Source organism: Pristiophorus japonicus, chromosome 7 (assembly GCF_044704955.1).
Source record: "Pristiophorus japonicus isolate sPriJap1 chromosome 7, sPriJap1.hap1, whole genome shotgun sequence".
NCBI classification, from domain to species: domain Eukaryota; kingdom Metazoa; phylum Chordata; class Chondrichthyes; family Pristiophoridae; genus Pristiophorus; species Pristiophorus japonicus.
Window position 1 is genome coordinate 248,487,415 of NC_091983.1, and position 15,123 is coordinate 248,502,537.

At 44.2% G+C, this 15,123-nt stretch overlaps 1 protein-coding gene across 3 annotated transcripts in view; it reads left to right on the top strand.

Annotated features, from left to right (window-relative positions):
- The first annotated feature begins 604 nt into the window (after positions 1 to 604).
- lbr (lamin B receptor) overlaps positions 605 to 15,123 on the top strand; it is an 88,481-nt gene continuing 73,962 nt past the window's right edge. For 2 of the 3 annotated variants that reach the window (XM_070885888.1, XM_070885890.1), the window contains exon 1: positions 934 to 1,021. In XM_070885888.1, the coding sequence (XP_070741989.1) occupies positions 1,016 to 1,021 (6 nt within the window). In that variant the 5' untranslated portion in view covers positions 934 to 1,015. Of the gene's footprint in view, positions 820 to 933; positions 1,022 to 15,123 lie in introns of those variants that run through there. The other variant, XM_070885889.1, reaches the window with a different exon arrangement.

The following is a 15,123-nucleotide window of genomic DNA, read 5'->3' on the forward strand; positions in this document are numbered from 1 at the left end:
CCCCAACCCTTCTCCAATCACTCCTGGTCGGGTTGTTGTCCATCTACCACATGGTCTGCAAATTGCAAATCGACAAAACATTCAGACTTTGGTGTATTTTTATCCATTTCTGTGAACTTTCATTGCCAATGGCAGAAATTGGCCAGAATTGATAGCTGTGTCACTCACTGAAACGTTAAATCCCGCTGGGAGTGAGAGCACACGTGTTGCTTTTTTTTTAAAAAAAGGTGTCTCTTTTAAAATGTGACTCGATCCTTGAAGCCCAGGAAAAGGATGGACAATCTTCACTAGAAATTTCTTCAGACCAGGTTTGTGGGCAGGGTTTTGATGGACACAAACCAAAAGGTGAAACTGGTGGTTTGTTCAGTTTTTTTAATGTAAATGAACTGTTTTACCTCAATGTTTTTTTTTCCCTGATAGATGAGGAGCTTCACTGCAAACCTTTTTTTTTCCCTTGAGGTTGAAATGTCTGTGGGACGACACCCCGCGAGAGAGAGAGAGAAGAGAGCGTTTCCTAATAGCAACCACCAGTCAGTCTCCCTCCACCTGTTGGCGGCTCTTCATTTGTTCCGACGACATTTTGTGGGTGACCGTGCTGGAACGCAGTGCGCCCGCGGCTCGGCTTCAGCCAATCACTGACCGCGCCGACCTTTCAAACTCTTCCCTCCGGACCAATCGGAGGCCTTGGCGCCTTGGCAGCTTGGTGCTCGCGAGCGGCGCGGGCGGAAAACAAGACCGGTTACTTTAAAAATAAACCGCCTTTATTAATGCGCACAATAATATTGTCTGCAATTTTAAAAGAAGACTTCAAAAATTAAGGTAAGACGCCACTTAATGCGATGTTATGAGGTAAAGTAGATGTTTGGACGCGATATTTAGCTTTTTTTCCCCTCCCTCACAAACTTTAAAAAAACATCTTTTGACGTTTGCGAGGGCGGAGGACGAGCCGAGCGCCGCAGTTTCCTCCTGTCAGGTTTTTTTTAAGTGGAAATAAATAAGAAAATCACAAGAAAGAATGAAGGTAAGTATTTATGTTCGTGCCTGTGTTGTGTTTTGACCCCTCCGAAGGACGCTCTCTTGTGGTAACTTGTCGGGTTTTGGTGGCTTTGATTAAATTTCCTTTTTCGAAGCCGCGCGACTCCGATAAAGTTTCAAATCCTGACGTTTTCCCTCCATTTTGACGGGCAGGATTAAACGCACTCGCAATCCCATCTATTCTCGTTTTAACTTTAAGTTCAAGCTTCTGGTATATTTTATCGATTTCTGTGCAATTTTTAAAAAAAAAAGTGTTGCGACCGAATGATCTGATAAAATATCCGTTTGCTCTATTTCCCCCCGGTAGGAACTATTTCTGGATCAGTTCTGTGGGTTGTTTGTGTGTGGGGTTTGCCTTGTGTTTGTTTATTGTCGGTGTTTTTGGACATTAATTGGAAATGAAACTAAGGATTCTCCCCATGGCTGCCAGAAAACAAGTGGATGGGAAGACACTTCCGGTGCTTCCAGCTGCCTGTCACTCAGCAAAGTGCAATAAATACAATCTCTACATCAGTTCACGGCTGGCTGTATTTAGCAAAGTTCTTTTTTTTTTAAAAAAAAAGTTGTTTTAACCAATATATTTTTGGGAAACCGTCAGTGCTTCATAGTGACTCACCTCCCTTTTTTATTTGTGATTGATAAAATAGTCACTAAGAAATCCAATAGGAAATTCAGAAAAAACTTCTTTACTCAAAGATTGTGGAACTCGCTACCACAGAGAGTGGTTGAAGTGAATAGTATAGATGCATTTAATATGAAGATAGACAAGCATATGGAAACATAGAAAATAGGTGCAGGAGTAGGCCATTCGGCCCTTCTAGCCTGCACCGCCATTCAATGAGTTCATGGCTGAACATGCAACTTCAGTACCCCATTCCTGCTTTCTCACCATACCTCTTGATCCCCCTAGTAGTAAGGACTACATCTAACTCCCTTTTGAATATATTTAGTGAATTGGCCTCAACAACTTTCTGTGGTAGAGAATTCCACAGGTTCACCACACTCTGTGTGAAGAAGTTTCTCCTCATCTCGGTCCTAAATGGCTTACCCCTTATCCTTAGACTGTGACCCCTGGTTCTGGACTTCCCCAACATTGGGAACGTTCTTCCTGCATCTAACCTGTCTAAACCCGTCAGAATTTTAAACGTTTCTATGAGATCCCCTCTCATTCTTCTGAACTCCAGTGAATACAAGCCCAGTTGATCTTGATAGGTCAGTCCCGCCATCCCGGGAATCAGTCTGGTGAACCTTCGCTGCACTCCCTCAATAGCAAGAATGTCCTTCCTCAGGTTAGGAGACCAAAACTGTACACAATACTCCAGGTGTGGCCTCACAACTGTAGCAACACCTCCCTGCCCCTGTACTCAAATCCCCTCGCTATGAAGGCCAACATGCCATTTGCTTTCTTAACCGCCTGCTGTACCTGCATGCCAACCTTCAATGACTGATGTATCACGACACCCAGGTCTCGTTGCACCTCCCCTTTTCCTAATCTGTCACCATTCAGATAATAGTCTGTCTCTCTGTTTTTACCACCAAAGTGAATAACCTCACATTTATCCACATTATCTGCCATGCATTTGCCCACTCACCTAACCTATCCAAGTCGCTCTGCAGCCTCATAGCATCCTCCTCACAGCTCACACTGCCACCCAACTTATGAGGGCGAAGGGAATAATAGAGGGTTAAACTGATAGATTTAAATGAAGAAAAAAGGAGGAGGCTCAAGTGGAGTATAAACGGCAGCATATAGAAACATAAAAACATCGCAAATAGGTGCAGGAGTAGGCCATTCGGCCCTTCGGGCCTGCACCACCATTCAATAAGATCATGGCTGATCACCACCTCAGTACCCCTTTCTTGCTTTCTTTCCATACCCCTTGATCCCTTTAGCCGTAAGGGCCATATCTAACTCCCTCTTGAATATATCCAATGAACTGGCATCAACAACTCTCTGCGGTAGAGAATTCCACAGGATAACAACTCTCTGAGTGAAGAAGTTTCTCCTCATCTCAGCATGGACTAGTTGGGTCGAATGGCCTGTTTCTGTGCTGTATATCCTATGTTATCCTACGATCTTGCTCAGAGTTCATGTAAAATGTAGAAAAAAAATAGCTTTTTAACCTGAAGGAGGGGGGGAATAATGGAGTCAAATCAGGTAAAACGTAATTGGTACCTTTATTGTAAGTATTGTGCACAGGAATCCACCTTTCTATTGTAGTTTCTGACAAATATTTGACGTATTGGATTTCTGTTTTGGGAGAGTAAAACCCCAATTTGTACGAAACCGCAATTGGTGTTGGCTTTCTGTTTTTCCTAAGTTATATAAATCCGTATAAAAGAGCAGTTGCCGATTGCGGGTAATCCTGTGTTTAGAAAGGCAGCAGCTAATGTGTAGTCTTTTTGCTGCACATTTTATGCCATTTGTACTGTCTCTGTGCATCTTTTCCAAATTTCTTTGGCCTCATTAGTTATTGTATTCAAATTGAATTTTTGGTATATAATTTGTCCTTGCTTCTCATCTCTTTCCCAACATCCCAGAATTGTTTCAGTGATCATGCTTGCTCTGTTGTGTGATGTGACAAACATGTCCGTTTTGTCATGACTGGAATATTTGAGGGGGAGGGTGGGGGATTTGGTATTCGTTCTATTCTTCACTGTGGCATAGTGAAATGGAGACATTCAATTATATATATATTGCACCAAAAACAAATCCCACAACATCCAAGCACCGTGACGGTGGGTTGTGTAGAGGACACCGAGAGGCTGCAAAGAGATTTAGATAGGTTAAGCGAATGGGCTAAGGTTTGGCAGATGGAATACAATGTTGGAAAATGTGAGGTCATCCACCTTGGGGGGGAAAAAAACAGTAAAAGGGAATATTATTTGAATGGGGAGAAATTAAAACATGCTGTGGTGCAGAGGGACCTGGGGGTCCTTGTGCATGAAACTCTTTTAGATCCTTGTGCATGAATCCCAAAAAGTTAGTTTGCAGGGGCAACAGGTAATCAGGAAGGCGAATGGAATGTTGGCCTTCATTGCGAGAGGGATTGAGTACAAAAGCAGGGAGGTCCTGCTGCAACTGTATAGGGTATTGGTGAGGCCACACCTGGAGTACTGCATGCAGTTTTGGTCACCTTACTTAAGGAAGGACATACTAGCTTTGGAGGGGGTACAGAGACGATTCACTAGGCTGATTCCGGAGATGAGGGGGTTACCTTCTGATGATAGATTGAGTATACTGGGTCTTTACTCGTTGGAGTTCAGAAGGATGAGGGGTGATCTTATAGAAACATTTAAAATAATGAAAGGGATAGACAAGATCGAGGCAGAGAGGTTGTTTCCACTGGTCGGGGAGACTAGAACTAGGGGGCACAGCCTCAAAATACGGGGGAGCCAATTTAAAACCGAGTTGAGAAGGAATTTCTTCTCCCAGAGGGTTGTGAATCTGTGGAATTCTCTGCCCAAGGAAGCAGTTGAGGCTAGCTCATTGAATGTATTCAAATCACAGATAGATTGATTTTTAACCAATGAGGGAATTAAAGGTTACGGAGAGCGGGCGGGTAAATGGAGCTGAGTCCACGGCCAGATCAGCCATGATCTTGTTGAATGGCGGAGCAGGCTCGAGGGGCTAGATGGCTTTCTCCTGTGAAGTCCAGAACCAGGGGTCACAGTCTAAGGATAAGGGATAAGCCATTTAGGACCGAGATGAGGAGAAACTTCTTCACCCAGAGAGTGGTGAACCTGTGGAATTCTCTACCACAGAAAGTTGTTGAGGCCAATTCACTAAATATATTCAAAAAGGAGTTAGATGTAGTCCTTACCACTAGGAGGATCAAGGGGTATGGCGAGAAAGCAGGAATGGGGTACTGAAGTTGCATGTTCAGCCATGAACTCATTGAATGGCGGTGCAGGCTCGAAGGGCCGAATGGCCTACTCCTGCACCTATTTTCTATGTTTCTATGTGACTATAAACCCTTGACAGGATAATGTAATCGACGAGTTGATCCGCAGTTAAGATTTGTCGGTGTGAGAGATGTGTTGTATTGTCCACTTCATCATCATCATCATAGGCAGTCCCTCGAATCGAGGATGACTTGCTTTCACACCAAAAAGTTCACGGGTGTTTCAATGAAGGACCTAATATTCCAGATCCCAAACTAAATCTTGAAGGGTGGAAGATGCCTGTGCGTGGATTTTTTTCATGTGTAGTGGCCGTTGCACGTCAGCCACCACACGGGCTTGACATGAGCTTGGTCTCTGCTGCACGGACCTAATGCGCACACATATCGCAGTGTTGTTGAATGGCGGAGCAGCCCCTGGGCCCTCGCCTCTTCTCTGGCCCCGAACTCACGCCTCTCCTGGGCCCCGATCACATCGCTCCACGATCACCGAGAGGTAATATAAATATATTAAAAGGTGTCCCATGAGTACAAGATGTTGGATCAACTAATGGCTTAAATTCACAATATAATCTACTTAACTGGACCTGGTTATGCAAAGAAACTCACAAGTAACAACAACTGGCCTTTAGAATAGTAAAAATGTCCCAAGGCACTTCACAGGAGCATTATCAGACAAAATTTGCCACGAGCCACTTAAGACCTGTTAGGACAGGTGGCCAAATGGTTGGTCAAAGTGGTAGATTTTAAAGAGCGACTTAAAGGAGAAGAGACAGAGAGCCTTAGGGAGGGAATTCCAGAATTTAGGGCCTAGGTCGCTGAAGACGAGGCTGCCAATTGGAGTGAAGGAAATTGGGGATGTTGGAGAGCTGGAGAGGTTACAGAGATGGGGAGGGGCGAGACCGTGGACGGATTTGAACACACGAATTAGAATTTAATAATTTCCGTCCTTCTGCTTTTGTGTTTCTCTCCAATCTCCCCTCATGCCCTCTCCGAGCTCATCTTGTCCATGAGACCCACTTCCTGTTCTCTCGACTCTAATCCCACTGCTGACCACCCAACTTCCTTTTTTGGCTCCCAAGTTAGATCTCTCCACAGGTACTGTCCTCTTCCTTAAAAATCTGCCGTCATCACCCCTCTCAAAAAAAACAAAACAACCTTGACCCCTCCGTCCTTGCAAACTATCGCCCCATCTCCAACCTCCCTTTCCTTTCCAAAGTCCTCGAACATGTCGCTTCCCAAATCCGCGCCCATATTTCCCGGAACTTCCATGCTTGAATCCCTCCTATCTGGTTTCCGCCATTGCTACAGTACCGAAACAGCTCTTATCAAAGTCACAAATAACATCCTATGTGACCGACGAAGGTAAAATACCCCATCTCGACCTGTCCACATTAGAGATGTTAATACGGATTCTTTTCCCTCAATCTGGTTCAGCGAATTCACTGAGTCGAACACCGTAGCCGCTTATAACAAAGCAGACTTTATTAATTGTTTCACCGGCCGTGACTTATCAGAACGAAGGAAAGCTCTCCCCATAGAGTGCACCCACTTCCCACGGACAAGTCCCGTTACAATGTCGGGTCGCAACGGTTATACACTTTCAGTACGTGATACAATTGAGAGACATTCAGTTCACCCTATCCTTTGTGATCCCTCCTTCCCTTTGTCCACTCATTAGCCGATACCTGGCCTTCCTTGCCCAATTAAATACGGGCAAGTGGTTACAGCAACTGTTTTTCACAAAGAGCTTTCTCACACATTGCACAAAGAGCTTTCTCACACATTGCTTGTAAATGTTACAATTTTACTGGCGTGACTAGTAGCTTAGACCTTGAGCAAGTCTGTTAATTGTGCTGTAATATTTGCAGTCTGACATTCTTTTAGTTATTTTCCATTATTCCTTTGTTCACTTCACTGTCTCTATTGCTTATACATTTTCACACATTCACAGAGACGCTGGTTGACTAATGGCAGCGTGGCAGACCCCGACCTGCGAGGGAACATCTGCGGCAGGTCGGGGTCATAAAAGGAGCATATCACTTCAGGGTACAGCGCGAGCCGGTCCGGGAGGGCGATGGCTTTGAAGAGGGCGACTGGATTAGATGTCACCATAACCCAGGTTCGTGAGGAACGTGGGCAGGTACAGCCAGAGCGGCGAGGTTGGGGCGAAGGAGCAACGAGCGATGTGATCGGAGCCCAGGAGAGGCGTAGGCCCAGGGGCAGCACAGGCCAGCCCACACTGCGATATGTGTGCACACAGGTCCGTGCAACAGAGCTGGTCTCCGGTCATCTTGGTTAACTGGACCAAGACCAAGCTCTGTTAAGCCCATGTGGTGGATGGTGTGCAACAGTCACCACACGTTTAAAGAAAATCCACGCACAGGCTTCTTCCACCCTTCAAATGCAGTTTGGGACCTGGAATATCAGATCCTTCATTGAACCACCTATGAACTCATTGAACTCATCCCTTTTTAACATGGAAGCAAGTCATCCTCGATTCGAGGGACCGCCGAAGAGATGAAGACAGTCTTTGACAGGGTTGACCACACCATCGTTCTGCAACGCCTCTCTACTGTCGTCCAGCTGGGTGGGACTGCACTCGCCTGGTTCCATTCTTATCTATCTAATCGTAGCTAGAGATTCACTTGCAACGGCTTCTCTTCCTGCTCTCGCATCGTTACCTCTGATGTCCCCAAGGATCTATCTCTGTCCCCCTCCTATTTCTCATCTATATGCTGTCCCTTGGCGACATCATCCGAAAACACAATGTCAGGTTCCACGTGCGCTGACGACACCCAGCTCTATCTCTCCACATCTGACCCCTTCACCGTATCTAAATTGTCCGACAGCTTGTACTGGATGAGCAGCAATTTTCTCCAACTAAATATTGAGAAGACTGAGGCTATTATTTTTGGTCCCTGCCACACTCTGTGCCCTAGCCACTGACTCCATCCCTCTCCCTAGCATCTTTCTAAGGCTGAACCAGACTGTTCACAATCTTGGTGTCATATTTGACCCTGAAATTATCTTCTGACCACATAGCTGTGCTATCACTAAGCCTGCCTATTTCCACCTCATAACTTCGCCCCTGCTTCAGCTCATTCTGCTGCTGAAACCCTCATCGTGCCTTTGTTACCTCTAGATTTGATTATTCCAACACACTTCTGGCTGGCCTCCCACGTTGACCCCTCCATAAACGTGAGATCATCCAAAACTCTGCTGCACGTGTCCTAACTTGCTCCAAGGTGACTTGCATTATGCATTTCCTTCTACAGTAATGCTACTGAAAAAGAGAGACTTGCAGTTGAAAGTGCCTTTCGTGCCTTCGGGATGTCCCAAAGCGCTTTAAAACCAATTAAGTACTTTTGAAGTGTAGTCACTGTTGTCAGAAATGCGACAGCCAACCGCGCACAGCAAGCTCCCACAAACAGCAATGTGATAATGTCCAGATAATCTGTCTTTATTATGTTGATTGAGGGATAAATATTGGCCAGGACACCGGGGATAACTCCTGCTCTTCTTCGAAATACTGCCATGGGATCGTTTACATCCACCTGAGAGAGGAGACGGGGCCTCGGTTTAACACCTCAGCCGAAATATGGCACCTCCGACGTGTTGATTTCTGGATTCTTTTCCCTCAATCTGTTTCAGCGAATACACTGAGGCGAACACCAAAGAAGCTTATAACAAAGCAGTCTTTATTCTTTTATTACCGGCCGGGACTTATCAGACAGAAGGAATGCTCTCTCGATAGAGCGCACCCACTTCCTATGGACAAGTGAAATTACATTGTAAAGACACAACAGTTATACATTTTCGGTACAAGATAACAAGATACAATTATAGTGACATCCTAGTTCAGCCTATCCCTTTTGATCCCTCCTTCCCTTTGTCCACTCATGAGCCGACATCTGTATGGACTGTTTTTCCTAAAGAACTTTCTCACACTTTGCTCAAAGAACTTTCTCAGGCATTGCTTCTAAATGTTACAATTTTACTGGCTTGACTAGTAACTTAGACCTTGCAAGTCTGTTAATTGTGCTGATGTTGTAATATTTGCAGTCTGACATTCTTTTAGTTATTCTCCCATGATTTCTTTGTTCAATTTCACTTTCTCTATATATTTTCCCACATTCTCAACTTCAATGTCTCTATACGTTTTCAAACATTTACATTCCCCCCTTTTATCATTCCATGATAACCCTGGTGACTATTCCAGGAGTATCGCATTCAGCCGTTCGCACTCTCTATCCTGATCCTCCTTGTCGAGTCGGTCTTTAGTTTGCTGGATCATAACCCAGGAGCCCCTGGCCACAAGAGGGTTTGCTAACCTCGCCATCATGACTTTACAACAAAGGTTAAAGCAACCAACAATCAAGCAACAGGTAATTATTACTACGATGAGAATAATTGCTCCATGCATTAGATACTATCCCCAAGATCCACCTAATAGCCAATCAAATCAGCTAGATCCTCCTGCTGGCGTGGATAACTTCTTTACCTCCCTTCTTATATGATCAGCGAGATTGGTTATGTTTTCTGAATTATCGGGGATGTAAGTGCAACATTCAGATCCTATCAGGGCACACGTTCCCCCTTTCTCAGCTAACAGATAATCGAGGGCCATTCGGTTTTGTAATGCTCAGGTCCGCATTGCTACCATTTCGGCCGTGATGTCCTCCAGAGCTTCGGCAGTATAGTTAGCTATCTGTTCCAATACCCTCTCTAGGTTCTGTACTTAATCCATGGTGCGTCCTATATCGAATGGGAACATCATGATCCCAAAGAACCTTTCATCGGGGGTGAGGGCTCGCCTGTGTCGGCTGGAGGCATGTACTTCCGCCAGGGTACATGTTTGCCGCACAAATGGCACCACATATCCCAGATAGCAGGACCCTGTCCATCGCCTAGGTAACCAGGGATATGCCCTATGCCCGCACACAAAATACGTGCCCTTATACGCTGCCTCTATGTATATTGTGTTGGGGTCCCAAGACTGGGCCCACATACCTCCACCTGTGCTATTCGGAAGGTGAGAGAGGATAGCGATTTGTGCACCTGTTGTGATGTTGAGGTTGTATGGGCAATCGCTGTACCCTATGATATTTCCCTGTCTGCTGGTGTCATTTCGGGTTAAACATATGGCCCTGGTTGGCCTCCCGATCCCCGAGGTATTGGTCAGGACTAAGAATGGGGGTTCCTTTTCACGGTCGTGGGTTGGTTGGTACCATCCCTGGAACGTTTGACTAATGGGGTACCCAGCACTCTCCCACTTAGTGACGTCCCCGTGGTTGTCCACGCGGTAACGGTATGATGCTCCTCCTGCCCTCCGTGATCCCTCTGACGATACCTGTTAGATTGCAATCTTTGAAAGCAAGAGGGATACGTGAGAAGCAAGTATCGTTATTATCTCTTTCACAGTTGGGGGAAAGCTCCGAAGGGCAGGTCGCCGCGCAGCTGAAAGTCTGGTTGCTCCCAGACCAACATCTTGACCCGCCTTTCATCTTTCGTATTGGCCCCCCCTCCTTTCATGCTAGTCTGGCTCAGAAGCCACTTGACAGTCTCAGTTAGGGTCAGTGGAATGGGGCGCAAAGGAATTCCCCCTTTGGAATGTATAGGGATATGTGAGCACACCCAGCATCTAGAAAAGTTTCCATTTCACGCATAAACATAAGACATGTACAAAAAGGTGTTTACATGGAGCTCTCGCTTCAGTCTCCCCTCCCATGTGCCACACCTGTCGTACATCAACGCTATTATACAGACTGTGGCACACAGACACAGTTTCATGTTTCTTGTAGCGTCTCTATGGACAAGGATAAATAGTCCGAATATTTTGCTGATTAAAAGAGTTTGGTTTTCTCGTCTCTCTTCTCAGGTCACCGTTGGTGTAGCTGGTTGTCTATCACTATGGGTAGAAGTTCAAACTGGTCTCCTCGGGACCCACTCTTTTAATCAGGATGCCGCTAGAGATGGCCTTGTTCAGCTATGGAGAAGAGGAAGTCTGGAATAGAAACAGGAGTTAGAATAACCAGTAAAATAGGTTCGTTAGAGGGTGGTGAGCTTGCAGTGGTGCAGGTGAACCCAGGCACTTTTCGTCTCAACCTTAGCTGCAGTGGGGGTAGTGAGTAACACCTGAAAAGGCCCCTCCCATTGTGGCTCTAATCCCTTCCGAATCCATTTCTTCCCTGGTGCCACGAGGGACGATTCGGGTAAAACTGGGAGGTCGAGGTGAGCATCTCGAACCTGGTTGTGGGCTATTCGCAGAGCCTGAGTCAGAGAAAGAACATGGGTGGTCATCAGTCGAGCTGGGATACCATATCTAGGAACAATTTCCCTCATTAACAACTTAACAACAGTTTGAGCCTTATTGTCCAGGGTAGGGTAGGCTTCGATCCATTTGCTAAACACATCTACTATTACTAACACATATTTGTAACACTGAACTCTTTGCAACTCAATGTAGTCCAACTGCAAGGTCTCAAAGGGACCTTCGGGTAGGGGCGTCTTACTCCAATCACAGGGGACTCCCTTCCCTGGATTATGCTGCTGGCAGACCAGGCAACGACTACTGATGTTCTGGGCCAGCGCCTGGAGTCTAGGGTGCCACCAAGTAGCCAAAAGTGTGTCACTTGTCCTTGCTCCACAATGAGTAGCAAAATGCATACATTCAATAACCCATAGAGCCAACTCGTCAGACATGCAAGTCTGTTCCGCGGGAGTGGTCCAGAGTTTAGAAACGTTGTCATAAGTACATCCATAATTTTTCCACAACAGTTTATCTTTTTCAGGAGCGTCCTCCTGTACTTTAATGACATCTTGGATGGTTGGCATTGGTTTTTCCGAGGCTAACTTATCCTTTTGCAGGATTTGTAGTCTGACTCATCTTTTATCCATGCATGTTGAGGTCACTCCGTGAAATCGGAGGTCAGGGTTAAGTTGGGTTTGTGGATCTCTTTCAGCTTATTTATCTTGGCCTTTTAACTCTTCAATTTGTTTTGTTTGAGTATCTATTTCTTTATTGTATCAGGCAAGTATTATTACATAAGCTAGTTCTGTTTTTATTTTTATTCTGACTATCGCACCATTTCCTCTGTTAGGTGAGTCTTTTCTATTAAGAAATCCAAATTAATAATGTTCAGTATAAAACGGCTGTCAATGGAAAGGGTTAACTCCTTTACAGGTTTGTAAGAAGACCTGATGTCATTACATGACTTCACGTAACCATCTGAAAAAAAAGTCTTTGTGCCTTCAAAACTTGCTTAGAAATTAGGAATCCGTTAAACAGCAAAAATCATTAGTAAAGCCGTCATAATAAAAGTCTTCCCATCAGGAAAGGCAGCATTTAGATTAAACTCCAATTTTTTAACTTCTAATTCAAGTACTTGCCAAAGATTTTTTTTTTTGATTTAAAACGAGACCACACATTTTCAACAGCTATTTGTTCACTGAAATTCAATTTCGTCATCAGCCTCGGTCAATGCAAAGCCAACCATTTGACTACGTAGTCTATCGATACCTTTCTCAGAGGTCCCAGTGGAACTCTTAGTACGTTTCTCGTGCGCGCACTCTTTCTTTAAGACGTCTATGGTTTTAACAATTTTTTTTTCCTTTCAGCACCTATTTAGTACGTTACGTCTTTTTTTTTTAAGATCTCCTTTCTTCAAATTAGGTTTTGTATTTTACACAGAGGGCTCGGGTCTCGGTGAATTTGTTAATTTAAAATCTCAGAGAATTGAAGACACTTTTTTTTTCTTTCAAATTCGTTCAATTTGTTTTCTTTCAAGGTTGCGTCTTTTTTTTTCCGTCTTTTCCATAACTAGAGGGAAGTCTGGCACGTAGGCTGAGGGCTGCTTTTCGTTATCTCAATTGTTCCAGCCTCAAGGTCGTGTTATACTGTCTCTTCTAAACTGCAGATTTAATATAATAATTTTTTTTTTGAATCCACCTCAGTATTTTGCTGTGCCTTCTCTGAATATCTCAAAATCCTAATTCAAACTTTGTAATTTCAATCTTTATTTAAAACTTTTGAGCTTAGAAGCTTTTTTTTTAAGGCATTCTTTATCTCATTCCGAGACTAAATTTATGTCTTTCAACCCAATGTAATCAATCATTGCATATTTTCTTCGACAAGTAAGTGAGTGTGTCAAATAAATTATTTTTTAACCACCGGGACCATGTATTATCTCTTATCTTTTACTCAACAAACCTATCCTTTGTGCATTTCCTAGCTCCGTAACTTATCATCCGAATATATGTAATTCAATAAGGTTCACACTCTTAAAACTTCCCACATACAGGACAACACTATGAAGGGTTACAAAAAACTTTCACTCTGTTTGAAAAAGTGGGTGGAGCTAAAACAAACCACAACTCCCCGGTTTCCCAAACAGGCTTTCTTATCCACAGTCAAAATCACACAAGCACTTCTCATTTAAAACAGACGTTCACAAAAGTCTCTCTTCTTTCCTATTAATTGTTTTGGCCGGCTCTATTTTTGCATCCATGATTGATCATCTCCTAATTTGTTCAAGGCTCCAGATAACAGTCTAAATAGGGAATTCGTAGTTCTATCTAAATCTAGCCCTACCTTCCGCGTCGCCCCGCGATTTTATCTAGCCCTACTTTCCGTGTCGCCGCACGGATCGCGTCGCCCCGCGATTTGATCTAGCCTTACCTTCCGTGTTGCCGCACGGATCGCGTCGCCCCGCGATTTGATCTAGCCCTACCTTCCCTTTTCTAAGTTTAAAAGGTATTCGCCAGATTGTCCTGGATCTCGTTCAGAACGCTACCTGAGGACCAGCGAGTGGCCAAACTTTCCTCAGACTTTTGAAACTGAAGGAAACTGCAGTGGTATTTAAAGTATACTCACTCCAGTGGCCACTTTCCTCCCGTCTCGTCCAAGGCGAGTCTGGCTCTTAATTCGCAAGTTTTCAGCAGTCGTCTGTTGAGATCCCACTTCTGACACCAAATGTTGATTTCTGGATTGTTTTCCCTCAATCTGTTTCAGCGAATACACTGAGGCGAACACCAAAGAAGCTTATAACAAAGCAGTCTTTATTCTTTTATTACCGGCCGGAACTTATCAGACAGAAGGAATGCTCTCTCGATAGAGCGCACCCACTTCCTACGGACAAGTGAAATTACATTGTAAAGGCACAACGGTTATACATTTTCGGTACAAGATAACAAGATACAATTATAGTGACATCCTAGTTCAGCCTATCCCTTTTGATCCCTCCTTCCCTTTGTCCACTCATGAGCCGACATCTGTATGGGCTGTTTTTCCTCAGGAACTTTCTCACACTTTGCTCAAAGAACTTTCTCAGGCATTGCTTCTAAATGTTACAATTTTACTGGCGTGACTAGTAACTTAGACCTTGCAAGTCTGTTAATTGTGCTGATGTAATATTTGCAGTCTGACATTCTTTTAGTTATTCTCCCATGATTTCTTTGTTCAATTTCACTTTCTCTATACATTTTCCCACATTCTCAACTTCAATGTCTCTATACATTTTCAAACATTCACACGACAGTGTAGCACTCCCTCAGCACTGCACTGGAGTGTCAGCCTAGATTTTTGTCCTCATCTCGAGTTGAACTTGAACCCACAACCTTCTGACTCTTGAGGCGAGAGTGCTGCCCAATGAGCCACGGCTGAGAGAGGTTTTCTTTCTTTATGCTTGCCTGACTAACCAAAACATTAATTACTTCCAGGTATTCACACACTGTTTTCCAGAATCCACTTATCAAAAGATGAACCAGTGAACACCACGTGTTCATACTCCACAGCATCAGAGCTGTGAACATTGGCAAGGCTAGTCTTGTGACATTACTTGTGCCTGCCCTTTTCCAGACCCCGTGGTTCAATAAGTGATGGTGAACTCTGCAAAAGTTCAAATGTATTACTTACTGGAACAAAATTGTCAGCATGCATTTCCCAAGGGAAATTTGTTCATTGACAAAGTACAGCTTCTCTTTGTATCCACGCATGGCAAAATCATGATACCTATACTCAGTGTCATTGCATTATTCTAAATGTGAAATTGTGGACCCTCAAAAAAAAGTGTCTAGATCCTGCTACAGGGATAAAAAGCTGGTTTTATTAGTGCAAATGTGGGGATCTAGCACAAGAAAACCACTCTTCAGCAATCCAACATCAACAAGCGCTAATGTAAAAGTG